Source organism: Gopherus evgoodei, chromosome 11 (assembly GCF_007399415.2).
Source record: "Gopherus evgoodei ecotype Sinaloan lineage chromosome 11, rGopEvg1_v1.p, whole genome shotgun sequence".
NCBI classification, from domain to species: domain Eukaryota; kingdom Metazoa; phylum Chordata; order Testudines; family Testudinidae; genus Gopherus; species Gopherus evgoodei.
This window is the reverse complement of record NC_044332.1, coordinates 78,257,287-78,272,842: the sequence shown is the minus strand read 5'-3', so window position 1 is coordinate 78,272,842 and position 15,556 is coordinate 78,257,287. Positions and strand designations below refer to the sequence as shown.

Here is a 15,556-nt window from a genome sequence, read left to right as displayed (position 1 = left end):
CCGGCGTCCTCAAGGTCTAATCGATCGATCGCCAGATTTGGGGCTGGGAAGGAATTTCCCCCGGGTCAGATTGGCAGAGACCCTCTTTTGTTTTTGTTTTTTTCACATTCCTCTGCAGCCTGGGGGGGCGGCCCATTTGCAGGTTTAAGTGGTGGATCCTCTGTCGTCTTTTTAGACCAGGATCTGGGGAGGTCACTAACTCAGCGAGAGCCCAGGGGCCTGTTACAGGAGTTGGTGGGGGGTGTTCTGGAGCCTGCGAGGTGCCGGAGGTCAGAGTGGATGATCACCCTGGTCCCTTGCCAATGCTCAACACCCAGCTGGGCACGTGTCTGGCACTCAGAAAGGAGCGGGGCCACAGCAGGCTGGGCAAGACCCAGAGAGGAGTGAGGCTGCTAACGGCCTGGAGAAAGGCGGATGGCGACTGCCCCTCCCCTCTTGGCAAAGGGACGGGTCTGTGGCCTTTACAGTGCAGGCTCCTAGGCCAGGGGGCTGATGTCCGTGGATGGGTTTGATGCTGAGCTGGAGAAGCAGGGACCGGGCAGGGCCCGTGAGCAGCTCACCTACATGCTTGGCTAGGCTTAGCGCCGTATGGGCACGTGGGCTCTGGAGGAGATGGGCTGATGCCCTGAGCCTCCGCCGTGCCCGCTGGGTGCCAGCGAGCGGTGTCAGGACCTGGTGGCCTCACCTCTTGGAAAAGCAGCTAAGCGGGGAGGGACGTGCTTAGGGGCTGGCGTGTGCTGTTCACTGGGTGCTATGCAGCGGGGGGCTGGGGGTTACAATGTGAGCTGCACCTGCTGCGTGAGGCCTGAAGGCTGCATGTGCCACGTCCCTCGCTCCCAACCCGCAGGCCATGACTGCTCAGGAGAGACTTGGGGGACTGCAGCAGAGCTGGGCCAGCAGGGGCTGCGGGTCAGGAGTGAGGGGCACCAGCAGAGCTGGGGGGAGCCCAGGGCTGGGCTAGCAGGGGCTGCGGGTCGGGAGTGAGGGGCACCAGCAGAGCTGGGGGGGCCCAGGGCTGGGCTAGCAGGGGCTGCGGGTCGGGAGTAAGGCACTGGCAGAGCAGTGGGGGAGCCCAGGGCTGAGCTAGCAGGGGCTGCGGGTCGGGAGTGAGGGGCACTGGCAGAGCTGGGGGGAGCCCAGGGCTGGGCTAGCAGGGGCTGCGGGTCGGGAGTGAGGGGCACCGGCAGAGCAGTGGGGGAGCCCAGGACTGGGCTAGCAGGGGCTGCGGGTCGGGAGTGAGGGGCACCAGCAGAGCTGGGGGGAACCCAGGACTGGGCTAGCAGGGGCTGCGGGTCGGGAGTGAGGGGCGTGAGTACAGCTGCGGGTGGAAAGTTTCTCCAGCACCCATCCCTGCTGCATCCACCTGCATTTGTTGGTATCTCCCCCTCCGCCCCCCGATGCCCTGACACTCACTCGGAGAACATGGGCCAGGCCGCGTCCAGGTCGCCTCTCTTGAGGGCCAGGTGGAAGGTGATACCGTCCAACTCGTAGAGGCAGCCCAGGATGTCGGCTCGCAGCTGCTGGTGCAGGAAGGGGCTCCGGGCGTAGTACCATTCACTGCAGCCAACAAGCCAGAGGAGCCCTGAGATCCCAGCCAGCTCCTGCCCCTGCCGGCTCCAGGCACATGGCACTCGGGCACGCCAGCCGGGGGGGCCCTGGGCTCCTAGCTCACGAGCCAGCTGCGGGAAGCAGTGACACCTGGGTGGAGAGAGAGGGCGGCGCCCTCTGTGCTTCATGGCACCCCCTGTTCCAGGGGGCAGGGGGGTCAGAATCTGCCGTCTTACAGGAAACGCACAGGGGGAGGAAGGTTAGATCCGGTCTCCTGACAATCCCCCCACCCTTTACATGCTGCCTCTGACTCTTCCCCTGCAGTCCCCTTCCCTTCCTGTTACTCCCAGATCACTTCCTATGGGGAAACTGAGGCACGGAGTGGGGCGACCATTCACACAGTGTGTCGGTAGCAGAGCCACGAGTCCTGGCTCACCTTCGCCTGAGCTTTAACAACAAATCCATCTATGAGACCAAGGTCAAATCCGCGAAGGGTGCGTGTGTGCGGGGGGAGGGCATAATTTTGTCCTGGATAGCGTCGTTTTGATGTCGCAGCTCTGGCTTTCCAGCTCCTCCCTGCCCCAGCTTCAGAGCTGCAGCCTGAGTCACGCCGTCTACACGGGGATGTTCAGCGCACTCCTGCCAGCCCTGACCCCGCAGCCTGGACCAGGCTGGGAGCTTCGCTCCAAGGCGCCTCGGGGTGGAAGGAGGTCCCAGGGATTTGCCTCCTGCAGCATTTATCCCTGGGGTCTGTCCCTGCTGCAGCGTCTCTTGCTGTCTGGGGGTCATCTGCCCCCCTCCCTCCCTGCCCCTCTCCCTCGGCTCCCTTCTCCCCTTTCATTTGATGCCCCTCTTGCTCCTGAGCCTGGGGCTTTCCCCTGCTGCGTCTCAGGGTTTGTCCCCTGCCCCTGCCCCACTGCCGGGCTCCTCACCTGGTCATCTGGGGGTCCAGGAAGCAGAGCTGCAGCGACTCCGCCAGCTGCCGGTGCACCAGGCAGTAGCGAATGAAGGCTCGTCCCTTCCCCACGGGGGTCCTGAGCTGTGGGCACACGGGAGGCGTTAGAGGAAGATCCTGCCGGCCCCCTGCTCTGCTACCCACCCCCTGCCTGTCTCTCCAGTCCAGTCCTAAGCGACTGGAGCCACCTGCTTTCCCCAGCCTGGGCGGTGACGGCTCCTGCTCACAGAAACAGGGCGAGAAGGTTCCTCGAAGGTCCTGCACCGAGGCAGAGCCCGAACCAATCCTGACCAGCCAGATCCAATGTTCCCCGAGGGCCCCGCCGGAGTGGGGGGGTGCAGCAGTGGGGAAAGCCCAGGGCTGGGCTAGCAGGGGCTGCGGGTCAGGAGTGAGGGGCACCGGCAGAGCTGGGGGGGAGCCCAGGGCTGGGCTAGCAGGGGCTGCGGGTTGGGAGTGAGGGGCACCGGCAGAACTGGATGTCAGAGGAGCCCAGGGCTGGGCTAGCAGGGGGCTGCGGGTTGGGAGTGAGGGGCACCGGCAGAGCTGGGTGTGAGAGGGGCCCAGGGCTGGGCTAGCAGGGGGCTGCGGGTCAGGATTGAGGGGCACCGGCAGAGCTGGGTGTGAGAGGGGCCCAGGGCTGGGCTAGCAGGGGCTGCAGGTCGGAAGTGAGGGGCACCGGCAGAGCTGGAGGTGGAGCCCAGCGCTGGGCCAGCAGAAAACTGTAAGTGGGATGGGGAAAATGCCCTTCAAAATGGTTCGAGGGCACCGGCTGAACCCCCTGGCCGGGGCGGCAGAAGGGCTGGGCCTGTTGGCAGCAAGAAAACGTCCTGCAAAGCGAAGCAACGCAGAGCCCCAGGAGACCGGGAAGGACACCAGCGACCTCCCCACCAGCAGCCCGGGGAGATTCCCCGCCCCCCAGGCACCTTCTCCAGGGAGCTGATGAATTGCACGCGCTCGTGCCCCTGGCGCCGGCTCGCCAGCCCGTGGCACAGGAAGTCCCAGTAGTCCCGCCGCTGCCCAAAGAAACTTCTCTTCTCCTTCAGGTCAAACTGAGCCAGGAAACAGACGGCAGCCGTGAGCCCGGGAGCCCCAGCCTGCCCGCTGCCAGGGGGGGTCAGTAGCGGGAAAGGGGCTGTTGCTTAGGCCTGTGGTTCCTGGCAGCTGGGACAAGGGGGGGGAATTGGGGTTCACCCAGAGCTCCCCCTACCAGTACCGGGCTGTGCCCTACCCCCCATGGAGGCCAACATAAGAGTGGCCAGACTGGGTCAGACCAAGGGTCCATCTAGCCCAGTGTCCTGTCTGCCGACAGTGGCCAGTGCCAGGTGCCCCAGAGGGAGTGAACAGAATGGGGCAGTTATTGCGTGAGCCCTGGTGAGTCCCTTGCCTGCTCTGTGCCTCAGTTTCCCTGTGTCATGGGGCTCATGAAACTGGCCTGCCTCTGTCTGGTGATCAAAGCCAAGTGCCGTGTGTCATTACGGGGTGTGTGGGGGTGTGTGTGAGGGGAGGTCCTCCCCAAAACCCAGCAGTGCTGGGGGCCAGCTCTGCAGTACAGCCAGTAGCCTCCCTCCTGCCTGGAAGATCCCAGCCACAGCGCTGCCCTAGGGAGGGAGGGGGTGTGGAGGGGGACTGCATTCAGCCAGCTCTCAGCCACTCCACGGACCTCACTTGCCGGGACCCTCCGGGAGCCTCTGCAGAGGGATTCCCAAAGGGCCTGCTCAGGGGAGAGCCGAGGCCATGCAGGGTGGGGAGGGGCCGGGCCCACGAGCAGACGGGGGGGCGGTTTGCCTGACGGGGGCAGCAGGAGTGGTGGGTTCCTGGACTCCCTACCTGGAGCAGGAATTCCAGCTGGGCACAGAGCCCGTGAAGCTCCCGGCTGCCGTCGGTGACCGGCAACCTCCGCTCCTTGTAGTTCTGCTTCAGCTCCCCGATGGTATCTGGGAGGGAACGGGGCGCCGTGAGCAGGCGATTCCCAGCCCACCCCCCTGGGCTACACACATAGACCCCCCAGAGGCTGCAGGGACTGAACTCTGCAGGAGCAGCCCCAGCCGCTGAGGCCCCCTGGAGCCAGGTGCCGCGGGAGGGAGGGAAAGTTGATAGCAATGAAAGTAAATTAGAAGTTGGAGCACGGAGAAAACCGACCAGGAAGCAAAAGGAAATCAGGAGTAATCTAGGGCACAGGGGCAGCTCCGGGCACCAGCACGCCAAGCGCGGGCCTGGGGTGGCAAGCCATGGGGGAGGCTCTGCTGGTAGCCATGAGGGCGGCAGGCAGGTTGCATTCGGCGGCGTGCCTGTGGAGGGTCTGCTGGTCCCACGGCTTCAGCAGAACTCCAGCAGGCGTGCCGCCAAATCCGCGGGACTGGGAACCTCCCGCAGGCAAGCCGCGGAAGGCAGCCTGCCTGCCCTGCTTGGGGCGGCAAAATGCCTAGAGCCGCCCCTGCTAGGGCAGTGGTTCGCATCCCCCTGGGGCTACGTGGGGGCGGGGGGAACTCATCTAGATAGTTGCCTAGCTTTACAACATCAAAAGCACTAGCAAAGTCAGCACGAACTAACATTTGATATGACTGGGTGTGAGGAAGTGGGGATGTTCTGGTTGTGTTATGTGAGTGCTGAGTCAGGAGTTGGCCTGGGAAGGTTGCTGGGGAGTTGTGCTGGGACGTCCTGCCTTGGGGAAGGGAGGATACCTGAGCACGTAACATGAGACCCCAGGAGGGGGATTGGGGGCCAGGTGACACCTCTGCCCGGAAAACTGGACAAAGGACACAAAGGCTGGGGGAGGAGCTGGGGGGAGGCTGAGGGAGAGGCTGGAGGGAGTTTCAGTTTGGAACTGGTGGGGAAAGAGAGGGGTTACCCAACCAACTGGGGGCCCCGGGGAGGCCACAGCCCTGATGGACGTAACTAAAGAGGGTCCTGTTGTCTGTACCAGCAAGACCTGTCCTGGACTGTGTTCCTGTCGTCTAAATAAACCTTCTGCTTTACTGGCTGGCTGAGAGTCATGGTGCATCGCAGGAAGCCGGGGGTGCAGGGCCTGGTCTCCCCACACACTCCGTGACACTGGGTTATACTGCTCTGTATGCCATTCACTGAAATGTAAGTACAGGATTTCGATTCCAACTGATTTATTTTATCATGAGCATGAGATGAGCCAGTGACCATGAGATGGTCGAGTTCAGGATCCCGACACAAGGAAGAAAGGAGAGCAGCAGAATACGGACCCTGGACTTCAAAAAAGCAGACTGACTCCCTCAGGGGACTGATGGGCAGGTCCCCTGGGAGAATGACATGAGGGGAAAGGAGTCCAGGAGAGCTGGCTGTATTTTAAAGAATCCTTACTGAGGCTGTCGGAACAAACCATCCCAATGCATAGGAAGAATAGTAAATATGGCAGGCGACCAAGCTGGCTTAACAGTGAAATCCTTGCTGATCTTAAACACAAAAAAGCAACTTACAAGAAGTGGAAGGTTGGACAAATGACCAGGGAGGAGTATAAAAATATTGCTCAGGCTGCAGGAGTGAAATCAGGAAGGCCAAAGCACAACTGGAGTTGCAGCTAGCAAGAGATGTTAAGAGTCACAAGAAGGGTTTCTTCAGGTATGTTAGCAACAAGAAGACAGTCAAGGAAAGTGTGGGCCCCTGACTGAATGAGGGAGGCAACCTAGTGACAGAGGATGTGGAAAAAGCTAATGTACTCAATGCTTTTTTTGCCTCTGTCTTCACGAACAAGGTCAGCTCCCAGCCTGCTGCACTGGGCGGCATAGTATGGGGAGAAGGTGGCCAGCCCTCTGTGGAGAAAGAAGTGGGTCAGGACTATTTAGAAAAGCTGGACGAGCACAAGTCCATGAGACCGGATACGCAGCATCCGAGGGTGCTAAAGGAGTTGGCGGACGTGATTGCGGAGCCATTGGCCATTATCTCTGAAAACTCCTGGCGATCGGGGGAGGTCCCGGATGGCTGGAAAAAGGCTAATGTAGTGCCCATCTTTAAAAAAGGGAAGGAGGATCCGGGGAACTACAGGCCAGTCAGCCTCACCTCAGTCCCTGGAAAAATCATGGAGCAGGTGCTCAAGGCATCAATTCTGAAGCACTTAGAGGAGAGGAAAGTGATCAGGAACAGTCAGCATGGATTCACCAAGGGCAAGTCATGCCTGACCAACCTAATTGCCTTCTATGATGAGATAACTGGGTCTGTGGATGAGGGGAAAGCAGTGGACGTGTTATTCCTTGACTTTAGCAAAGCTTTTGATACAGTCTCCCACAGTATTCTTCCCAGCAAGTTAAAGTAGTATGGGTTGGATGAATGGACTATAAGGTGGATAGAAAGCTGGCTAGATCGTCGGGTTCAACGGGTAGTGATCAAAGGCTCCGTGTCTAGTTGGCAGCCGGTATCAAGCAGATTGTCCCAAGGGTCAGTCCTGGGGCCGGTTTTGTTCAATATTTTCATTAATGATCTGGAGGACGGCGTGGACTGCACCCTCAGCAAGTTTGCAGATGACACTAAACTGGGAGAAGTGGTAGATACGCTGGAGGGCAGGGACAGGATACAGAGGGACCTAGACAAATTAGAGGACTGGGCCAAAAGAAACCTGATGAGGTTCAACAAGGACAAGTGCAGAGTCCTGCACTTAGGACGGAAGAATCCCATGCACTGCTACAGACTGGGGACCGAATGGCTAGGCAGCAGTTCTGCAGAAAAGGACCTGGGGGTTAGAGTGGACGAGAAGCTGGATATGAGTCAACAGTGTGCCCTTGTTGTTGTCATGGAGTGCGGGGGGACACAAGGCCCTGCACCCCTGGCTTCTTGCAATTCACCAGGACCCTCAGCCAGCCAGTAAAGCAGAAGGTTTATTTAGATGACAGGAACACAGTTCAAGACACGTCTTGCCAATACAGACAACAGGATCCTCCCCAATTAGGTCCATCTTGGAGTCCCAGGAGCACCACAGCCCCCTTGGGGGGTCAGAGCCCTGTCTGTGCTTCCCTCCATTCCCCAGCCAGCTCCTGAAACTCCCTCACTCTCCAGCGTCTCCTCCCCCAGCCTTTGTTCGGCTTCTGGGCAGAGGTGTCACCCAGCCTCTACCCCCTTCCTGGGTTCTCACGTTACATGCTCAGGTATTTTTCCTCAAGGCCAGTCTCCCATCCCCCAGTGCAGTCTGTCCTCCCAGGCCAACACCCCCACTCAGCATTCACAGCCCACAGTAAGAACAGTCCCAGTTCGTCACAGTTGCCAAGAAGGCCAAGGGCATTGTGGGCTGTATAAGTAGGGGCATTGCCAGCAGATTGTGGGATGTGATCATTCCCCTCTATTCGACATTGGTGAGGCCTCATCTGGAGTCCTGTGTCCAGTTTTGGGCCCCGCACTACAAGAACGATGTGGAAATATTGGAGAATCCAGCGGAGGGCAACAAAAATGATTAGGGGGCTGGAGCACATGACTTATGAGGAGAGGCTGAGGGAACCAGGATTGTTTAGTCTGCAGAAGAGAAGAATGAGGGGGGATTTGACAGATGCTTTCAACTACCTGAAAGGGGGTTCCAAAGAGGATGGATCTAGACTGTTCTCAGTGGTACCAGATGACAGAACAAGGAGTAATGGTCTCAAGTTGCAGTGGGGGAGGTTTAGGTTGGATATTAGGAAAAACTTTTTCACTCAGAGAGTGGTGAAACACTGGAATGGGTTCCCTAGGGAGGTGGTGGAATCTCCTTCCTTAGAGGTTTTTAAGGTCAGGCTGGACAAAGCCAAGGCTGGGTTGATTTAGTTGGGGATTGGTCCTGCTTTGAGCAGGAGGTTGGACTAGATCCCTCCTGAGGTCCCTTCTGTGACGAACTGGGAATGTTCTTAATGTTTTCTCTGAATACTGTGTTGGTGCCTCAGTGTCCCCATGGCAGTTCTTAAGTATCTAGGTGGAGGAATAAGGGTGTGTGATTGCTGCAGAGGAAGGGGCCAGTGCACCTAAATGCCTGACACTCTGTCTCCTAGCAACTGATGGCCTGGGCCCCTCCTCTGCAAAGGTGCCAGCTGAAGGTGTTGGAGACAAAGGGATCAGGTGACCTCCTGGCCCGGGAAAGGAGCTGAGCAGAGAGGAGGGGCTGGAGGGTGGTTAGTCTGGAGCTGGCTGAGGGCAGACGAGGGGGTCTGGTTCACTGCCCCCCAGAATGGACCCGGCCGAGGGGTCCAGTTCACTGTACCTACAAGTTCTGTTTTAGACCCTGTTCCTGTCATCGAATAAACCTCTGTTTTACTGGCTGGCTGAGAGTCACATCTGACTGTGCTGTGGGGGTGCAGGACCCTGTGGCTTCCCCAGGACCCCGCTGGGGTGGGCTCGCTGTGGGAAGCACACGGAGGGGCAGAGGATGCTGAATGCTCCAAGGAGAGACCCAGGAGGTGAAGACGTGAGCTTCTTGCCCTGAACAAGTCTGCTCCAAGGGAGAGGAGGCTCCCCAAAGTCCTGCCTGGCTTGGTGGGGACCAGTTCCAGGGCATCACCCGGTGACTCCATGACACTTTCCAACCCTGATATTCTATGATTCTATAATCTGGTAAAATGAGCAAGTCAGCCATTTGTCTTTTAATGTCAGATTTTGTCAGCAAGTTAGTTTGAAGTGAAGTGAAACTTGGAGGAACGCAAGACAAATCAGCCTCCTGAAAGGGGGCCAGACGTCTGGAAAGGTTGAGAGCCCCTGCGCGAGGGCAAGTGGAGTTAAGACCATAAGAACTGCTCATGCAGTCCCGGGTCCCCAGTTCGGGAAGGATGGGGAGAACTTGGAGAGGGGCCGGAGAAGAGCCAGGAGGGAGGATGGAAGGGTTAGAGAGGAAGTCACGGGCTTCAGGAAGAGCAGGCTAAGGGGCGACTAGATCCCAGGCTGGCCGTGCCGACGTGGGGAACCACTGTTGGATAACGGGCTTCTCCGGCCAGCAGAGAAAGGTCTCGCCCAGCCCGGCGGCTGGAAGCCGAAGCAGGGCCCCTTCCGAGTGGAAACAGGGCGAGGCCGTTACGGGAGAGTCAGTGGAACAATTTGCCCAGCAGTGGAAATTCTGAACTGGGGCCTGGCTGTTCCCCTGGCCGAGCCGCTCTGCGTGATGGGGACGAGCTCAGGGACCGGCTCTGGCCTGTGCTCTATGGGGCCAGCCTGGGGGATCCCCTCGGGCCAGGCCACCGCTGAGTGACTCCTTTCCTGTCGAGTCTCTCCTGGGTAGGAGAGCCCCACCGCCCCGTGGGTGTTAACCCTTTAAGCCGTGGCCGGTGGGAGGCTACACTGATAACTTCTCTGCCAGGCACCCCTCCTGCAACCAACCCAGCCCCCCCTGCCCCAAACACAGCTCCCTACCTGTCCAGTGACCCTGCCCTGGGCATCCCAACCCCTGCTAGTTCCAATCTTTACCCCCCCCCCCCGACAGGATGCTCTGACCCATCTCCCTTCCCCTCTGCCTGACCCATCTCCCCTCCCCCACTCTGCACGCTGGCCTGACCCACCTCCCCTCCCCCCCACCCCCACATGCTGGCCTGACCCACCTCCCCCCCTCGCACTCTGGCCTGACCCACCTGCCAGTTGTTAGTTCCCAGAGCCCCCTCCCTTCTGGGCCAGGTGTTCCCACACCCCAGCGATTCTGCACTCAGGGCAGCTCTCCGGGCTGGGCCAGCCTGTGCCCCTGATGCGGGGATCCAGCAGCCGCCTCCCGTCCTGGCACTGGGGCCAGCACAGCACCTGGCTGGGTGCCCCCCCCAGGCAGGGAGGGGGTCACTATCACACTTACCCCTTAAGTCCTGGATCATGCGGAGGAGTTCTCCGGCTCCGGCCATGGCACCTGCAATGGGGCAGGGTGGGGTTAGAGCGGGGGTGAGGTGGTGCCGTGGGTCTGTCTCTGCCCAGGCGTGGGGAGGGGGAGATGCTGCCCTGGCAGCTGACACCTCTGTGAAATGTGACTATCGACCATGAGCGGCCGTGTCGTGGCCCCGGGAGGCCGGGGGCCGGAGTGGTGTGGCACGGGGTTGTGCCAGCGTAACGGCACAGAGCGGTGATGTCCTGCCTTGCTGTGATGGCATCATGCCACACTGCAGGGCCCAACAGTGTCACGTGGCTGGGCCAGGTCCTGCCTCCAGCCCACGAGTGGTCTGGACTGCAGGAAAAGGGGCAGGAGCCCCCTGTCCCCTCCTTGTCTCTCCCCCCCCCGGGCTGCCCCTCTGCCCACCCCTTGCTCCAGCCAGGCAGGCTCTGAGTGACAGTCCAGCCCTCTGAGGTCTCGGGCACAGACTGGCCCCACGCTGCACTCCCTGGGGGCGAGACACAATCACCCCATTGTCCCCCTGGCCTGCAGTGCCCAGCCATGGCCAATGCCCACAATACACCTGGGCGTGGGAGATTCGCTCCCATGCCTGATCCAGACGGCACCAAGAACGTGGTCTCTCCCAGCCGAGCTGTGGACTGAGAGGGCCCCAGGAGCTGGTGTGACCCCCTCCCGACCAGCACCTCAGCAGGCCGTGCCGTGCAAAGTGCGCCAACCAGCACCATAACCCTGCCCTGGAGCTCAGCAGCTGGGCCGGGCCAAGGGACAGAGCTGAGAGAGCAGCTCCACCAGCTGGGAGCAGTAGTAGGTCCTTATCCTGAACCAGCCACTGGCTGGGGGTTGTCACACTGTTCTGCGGGAGGAGGGGTTTACAGAAGCCCAGGCCGAATGGTATGGCCATCCCTGAGCTCCCTCCCTCACTCCAGCAGACCCTGCATCCCAGAGAGGACTGGGACCCCCCCGGCCTCCCCCAACAGACCAGGCTGCACCCCAAGTCACAGCGAGCTGCCAGCTGCACCCTGGCTGCTGCTCCATCCGTCTCCTCTCCCTGCCTCCCACCTGCCTGGAAATCCCCTTAGTTCCCCAGCTCCGCACGCACGAGCAAAGGTGACTAATAGTGACCCGCACGCAGGGAAGTGCTTGGGAGCTCAGGCAGCCCGGGGGGGAGGTGAAGGGCTGCAAGGCCCCGTGGGGATTTGAACCGGCCCAGGGGCAGGTTCTGCTCTTTGGAAACCTGGCACGACTCCTGGCATCCTGCTGGCCCCTGCCCGAGCCCACCGACGTCCGGGTAAAGGCTCTCCTGGGTGCCGGACCAGGCCCACCTCTCTGGCAGGAGCTGTGTCTAGCACGCGGGTTGGGCAGGGTGCCCCAAGCCCTGGGCCGTGCTGCTGGGGACTGCACCCTCCCGGCTGTCGCCAGCTATCACTGGAGGCCAGGGAGGGTCAGTGAACGCGGCCGCAGCCCCCACGTGTTACCAGGCTGCAACCCTGGGGCCCACCCCAGCAGCTTGCCCGGATTCCTGCATTGCCGGGAGAAACGGCAGGACTTGGGGCCGGCAGGGGGGCGAAGCCCAGAACAAAGCGGGCACTGAGTGCCATGGGCACGGCTGGGAGAGCGCAGGAGAGGGGGACAGAGGCCAGCGGGGTCTTTCTGGAGAGGGGCACATCCCCTGGGAGGGTAGAAATGTTCGTCCTCCGTCATTTCTCACCCGCAAACGGAGCAGTCCCTGGTGGCCCCCATGGCGGGTGCCGGGGGCTAGTGTGACCTGGGGAGCCAGGCTGATCAGTCAGCGCCTCGTGCTCCCCGGGCACTTGCTGGAGCTGGCAACACCCCCTTGGGGGCGCAGTTCTCTGTACCCAGGGCAGGGGGGCTGTCCCACAAGGAGAATCTTAATAATCAGCCAAATGGGACATTAAATCCACCCCCACCGCCCAGCCCTGCCAAGAATCCCACTCAGCCCTTTTCCATGGGAGAGGAATGTCGGGTTGGTTTCTGCTTCCACAGCAGACCCCCGGAGGGCTGCCCGCCGGGCTCAGGGGGTCTCTCTGGGGAGGGCAGCATGGCTAGTGGTTACAGCAGGGGACGGGGATGCAGGACTCCTGGGTTCCATTCCCCGTTCTGCCACTGGGTGACCCTGGGCCAGTCCCGTCTGCATCTCCGGCTCTGTCAAATGGGGGGTGAGGCTCACCTGCGAGGGGCTCTCCGGGGGAGGCCGGGCGGCTGGAGCTGAGCCGTCTGCTGGCAGCAGGCCTGGCTTGGTTCTCCCTGCTGCTTGCAGGCTGCTTCTCCTTTCACGTGGAAGTCGCTGCTTCCCAAGGAGGAAGTGGAGGGCGTGAGCTGTGTGCGGCAGACAGGAACCCCAGCGCCCCCATTCCAGGAGGAGCCGAGCGCTGCCTCGAGCGGCCGTGCCCAAAATATCCCGCCCTGGGGAAACGAAACAGAGGCGAAGCAGGAGCTGGGGGGAGGTGAGAGAGAGCTGGCTCTGGGGGAGCTCCTGGGCAGGGGGCTGGAGAAAGGGGGGGCTAGTGGGGATGGGGATGGGGGGGCTCATTGATGCTGGATCACAAGGACACTGCGGAGTCTGAGCCCAGCTTGACCCATGTTCAGGGGGCACTGGATCGGGGGGGGGATGGGTATGTCCGCATGGGCCCCTCTCAGCCATGGCACATACCCAGCTCGGGCCAGATGGCACCGTGGGACATGAGGCCTCGCCCAGGGGAGCTCTCAGAGAACCCTCTTTGCTCCATCAGCCCCCGGGCTGCAGCGGCAGGGGCCAGTCAGCGAGAGCCCTGAGAAGCTCTGTGACCCAGGACCCCAAAGCCTGTCTGCTCCTGTGTCCCATCACCAAGTGAGGCCCATGCTGGACACTTCAACAAGTGCCCTGGGGTTGAGTCCTTCCTGACCCCAGCTGGTGCTCGACCCCAGCCCTGAAGCCTGTGAGTGGATGGTCCTTCTTCCTGTACCCTAGTGGTGTCACTGTTGGGGCTATGGCCAACGGCCAACCACCACCCTAGTCCTCCCAGAAAGGCAGATGTGGGTGCGCTGAGCCCACAGAGCCCTGCCCTGCTCCAGGCTCGGGGGTAAAGACCCCAAGCTGCCTGCAGCAGCTACAGCGCTGGCATCTTCTCCCTGCCCCTTCTTCGAGGCCCTGTCCCCCACTCACTCCATCTCGCCTTCTTCTCCCCACCCTCCGGCATGTCCCTTCTCCGGCTTCTATGTGGAGGTGCAGCCAGGCAGCTCCGTGCGCTGCCCCGTCCGCAGGCACCGCCCCCACAGCTCCCATTGGCTGTAGTTCCCGGGCAATGGGAGCTGTGGGGGCAGATGCGGAGCCCACTGGCTGCCCCTATGCGTAGGAGCCGGAGTGGGGACATGCCGGCTGCTTCCCGGGAGCTGTGTGGTGTAGAGGCTGGCAGGGAGCCACCAACCGGACAGTCAGCGGCCCAGTCAGTGGTACTGACCAGAGCCGCCAGGATCTCTTTTTGGCCACGTGTTCTGGTTGAAAACTGGACACCTGGTCACCCTACTCTCAGTGCCCCCGCACGCTGCCCTGGGCTTCGGGATCCCTTGAAAGCTGATCTCCTTGCCCCGGTGAGCACTCGCGTCCTGCCCCAGCCCCGGGGTGTGGAGGTGCTGGGGGGGAGGGCTCCCCAACCCCCTGAGGGGGAGGGGACGGTGCCGGCTGCAGGCGCTGGTCCAGCCTGAGCCATGTTCCCAGACAGGCTGCCCCAGGTGCCGGTGGGATCCAGCTTCCTCCAGTTGGGAGACATGGGGGTGGGGGCCTTTCCCACCCCCCAGCTGCTGCCTTGGCACCCTGGGACTGTGCCCTATGCCCGGTGCCAGCCACCAGCCGAGCAATTGCAGCTGGAGCCCAGCAGTCAGGTTCCTGTCTCTGACCCACCCGGCCCTGGGGCAGCCAAATGCCTCCTACCTGTGCCAGCCTCTGGAGGGACCCTGCCCGGGGACGAGGGGGGAGGTGCAGGGCGGGGGGGGGCTCCGCGGGCCGCCTCCCCAGGCAGCCACTCGCCACCTGCAAAGTGAAAGCAGGAAGTGGCGCTGGTGGGACCCAGCTCTGGCTCCCTCCTCGGTGAGTCAGAGCGAGAGGAGATAGGGCAGCTGCTGGCGTGTGAGCTCCGGGGAGGAGCAGGGGCACCGTATGGGCAGGGGAAGAGCCCGGGCCAGGGCTGGCAGGGGCTGCGAGTCGGGAGTGAGGGGCACCGGCAGGGCTGAGCTAGGAGGGGCTGCGGGTCCGGAGTGAGGGGCACCAGCAGAGCTGGGGAGGGGCAGGGCTAGGCTAGTAGGGGCTGACGGTTGGGAGTGAGGGGCACCGGCAGAGATGCAGTGGGGAGGCCCAGGTCTGGGCTAGCAGGGTCTGCGGGTCGGGAGTGAGGCGCACCGGCAGGGCTTGGCTAGGAGGGGCTGCAGGTCGGGAGTGAGGGGCACCAGCAGAGCTGGGGAGGGGCAGGGCTAGGCTAGTAGGGGCTGATGGTCGGGAGTGAGGGGCACCGGCAGAGATGCAGTGGGGAGGCCCAGGGCTGGGCTGGCAGGGGCTGCGGGTCGGGAATGAGGGGCACCGGCAGAACTGGTGGGGGGAAGCCCAGGGCTGGGCTAGCAGGGGCTGCGGGTCGGGAGTGAGGGGCAGCAGCAGAGCTGGGGTCAGGGCTGGGCTAGCAGGGGCTGCGGGTTGGGAGTAAGGGGCACTGGCAGAGCTGGGGGTCAGGGCTGGGCTAGCAGGGGCTTCAGGTCGGGAGTGAGGGGCACCAGCAGGGCTGGGCTAGCAGGGGCTGCGGGTCGGGAGTGAGGGGCAGCAGCAGAGCTGGGGGTCAGGGCTGGGCTAGCAGGGGCTGCAGGTTGGGAGTGAGGGGCACTGGCAGAGCTGGGGGTCAGGGCTGGGCTAGCAGGGACTGCGGGTCGGGAGTGAGGGGCACCAGCAGGGCTGGGCTAGCAGGGGCTGCGGGTCGGGAGTGAGGGGCAGCAGCAGAGCTGGGGGTCAGGGCTGGGCTAGCAGGGGCTGCAGGTTGGGAGTGAGGGGCACTGGCAGAGCTGGGGGTCAGGGCTGGGCTAGCAGGGACTGCGGGTTGGGAGTGAGGGGCAGCAGCAGAGCTGGGGGTCAGGTCTGGCCTAGCAGGGGCTGCGGGTCGGGGGTGAGGGGCACCGGCAGGGCTGGGGGCAGGGCTGGGCTAGCAGGGGCTGTGGGTCGGGGGTGAGGGGCACCGGCAGAGCTGGGCACGTGACATTTGCACGGATTGTCTCACTCCGGAGCGGGTGCCAGGCAGGGA

At 62.3% G+C, this 15,556-nt stretch overlaps 1 protein-coding gene across 1 annotated transcript in view; it reads right to left on the bottom strand.

The window, feature by feature from the left end:
* Positions 1 to 12,548, bottom strand: part of RUFY4 (RUN and FYVE domain containing 4) — a 28,796-nt gene extending 16,248 nt beyond the window's left edge. The window contains exons 1-6 of the mRNA XM_030580479.1: positions 12,469 to 12,548; positions 10,251 to 10,301; positions 4,331 to 4,437; positions 3,427 to 3,552; positions 2,481 to 2,587; positions 1,414 to 1,557 (exon numbers count right to left, since the gene is read on the bottom strand). Coding sequence (XP_030436339.1) covers positions 1,414 to 1,557; positions 2,481 to 2,587; positions 3,427 to 3,552; positions 4,331 to 4,437; positions 10,251 to 10,296 — 530 coding nt within the window. The 5' untranslated portion in view covers positions 10,297 to 10,301; positions 12,469 to 12,548. The remainder of the gene's footprint in view (positions 1 to 1,413; positions 1,558 to 2,480; positions 2,588 to 3,426; positions 3,553 to 4,330; positions 4,438 to 10,250; positions 10,302 to 12,468) is intronic.
* Positions 12,549 to 15,556: the final 3,008 nt, after the last annotated feature.